The sequence below is a fragment of the Octopus bimaculoides genome, chromosome 3 (assembly GCF_001194135.2).
Source record: "Octopus bimaculoides isolate UCB-OBI-ISO-001 chromosome 3, ASM119413v2, whole genome shotgun sequence".
Lineage (NCBI taxonomy): Eukaryota > Metazoa > Mollusca > Cephalopoda > Octopoda > Octopodidae > Octopus > Octopus bimaculoides.
In genome coordinates, this window is record NC_068983.1 from 25,011,124 (window position 1) to 25,013,002 (window position 1,879).

Genomic DNA, 1,879 nt, shown 5'->3' on the forward strand with positions numbered 1-1,879 from the left:
AGAGAGAGAGAGAGAGAGGCTCAGGAGTGGTTCATAGGCGCAAGAATGGCTGTGTGGTAAGTAGCTTGCTTACCAACCACATGGTTCCAGGTTCATTCCCACTGCATGGCACGTTGGGCAAGTGTCTTCAACTTCAACCTTGGGCCGACCAAAACCTTATGAGTGGATTTGGTAGATAGAAACTGAAAGAATCCCATCGTATATATATATATATATATATATATATGCACATATGTTTGTGTGTCTATGTTTGTTCTTCTACCATCATTTGACAACCGATGCTGGTGTGTTTATGTCCCTGTATCTTAGCAGTTCAGCAAAACTGATTGATAGAATAACTACTAGGCTTACAAAGAATAAGTCCAGGGTTTGATTTGTTCGACTAAAGGTGGTGCTCCATCATGGCTGCAGTCAAATGACTGAAACAAATAAAAGAGTAAAAGATATGTATATATATGTATATATAATATGCATGTATGTATGTGCGTGTGTATTAATAGTATTGTAAATAAAAACCACCAACCGATCGTGGCCGTTGCCAGCCTCCTCTAGCCCCTGTACCGGTGGCACGTAAAAAGCACCCACTACACTTACACAGTGATCGGCGTTAGGAAGGGCATCCAGCTGTAGAAACACTGCCAGATCAGATTGGAGCCTGGTGCAGCCTCCTGGCTTCTCAGACCCTAGTCGAACCGTCCAACCCATGCTAGCATGGAAAACGAACATTAAACGATGATGATGATGATGATGATCTTACATTATTTTGTTAATTCATTGTGGTACGGTATTATTTCATTGTCATTTTCATTATTATCTCTTCCATCCTTACTTTCTTAGTATACTTCATTTGTTTGATTTAAGTAACATACATTTTACATTTCTTTCACTAGTTACTTCTGTCCTGTGTGGTCTTATCATATTGGTGTGCAGGGAGAAATTTTTTTCGTGGAAGCAGCTAAAAAACATGGACACTACAGTGAAAATATACAACCAGCCTCCAACTCTTCTATTAATGTCAGTAAATCTAAACTTTCTCACAGCCAAGATAACAACTCTGACAGTCAAAGCCAAAACCTGTCCAGTTACTCAGAAAGTATTAACACTTCAAAATTTGAAACTGACAAAAGTAAAAACCAAAGTGAAGTCTTCTTGTTGCCGGTACCTTGTGAGAAGAACTCTAGCGAACTCACTGATGTTGAATATTTTGAGAAGCTCTTCGGAATTGTACTCTGCAGCTATAATGTCAAGTCAACTCTTGTGGAGAATACTGATGGCGATGAAAAGTATAGGGACAAGAAAAGGTTGATAGTACAGAAAGTAATAATTGGAAGCCAAGCACAGAGGTCACATAAGATACATAAAGGTAATTTGGTTGTTGTTATTTCAGAATCATGTTTCCATTTAGACACGACACCATTATTGACATTGTGGGTTAACAGAGTAGAGAAGGAATATTTCCTCTAAATTTACTATAGCTGAAAAGGGCGTGAACGTTGCCAGGGCCGCTCACTGACCTCCGTGCCGGTGGCATGTAAAAAGCACTATTCGAGCATGATCGTTACCAGTGGCATGTGTAAAACAACATTCTAGCGAGGTCGTTGCCAGTGCCACTGGACTGGTTCCTGTCCAGGTGACATGTTAAAGACACCATTTGAGCATGGCCATTGCCAGTACTGCATGACTGGCCCTCGTGCCGGTGGCATGTAAAAGCACCCACTACACTCTCGGAGTGGTTGGCTTTAGGAAGGGCATCCAGCTGTAGAAACTCTGCCAGATCAGATTGGAGCCTAGTGCAACCATCTGGCTTGCCAGTCCCCAGTCAAACCGTCCAACCCATGCCAACATGGGAAGCGGACGTTAAGCGATGATGATGATGATA

The 1,879-nt window shown here is 41.7% G+C and overlaps 1 protein-coding gene across 1 annotated transcript in view; it reads left to right on the forward strand.

Moving 5' to 3' along the window:
* Window positions 1-1,879, forward strand: part of LOC106870461 (protein inturned) — a 99,839-nt gene that overhangs the window by 7,460 nt on the left and 90,500 nt on the right. Inside the window, exon 2 of the mRNA XM_052966717.1 lies at window positions 891-1,363. Within this exon, the coding sequence (XP_052822677.1) occupies window positions 891-1,363 (473 nt within the window). The remainder of the gene's footprint in view (window positions 1-890; window positions 1,364-1,879) is intronic.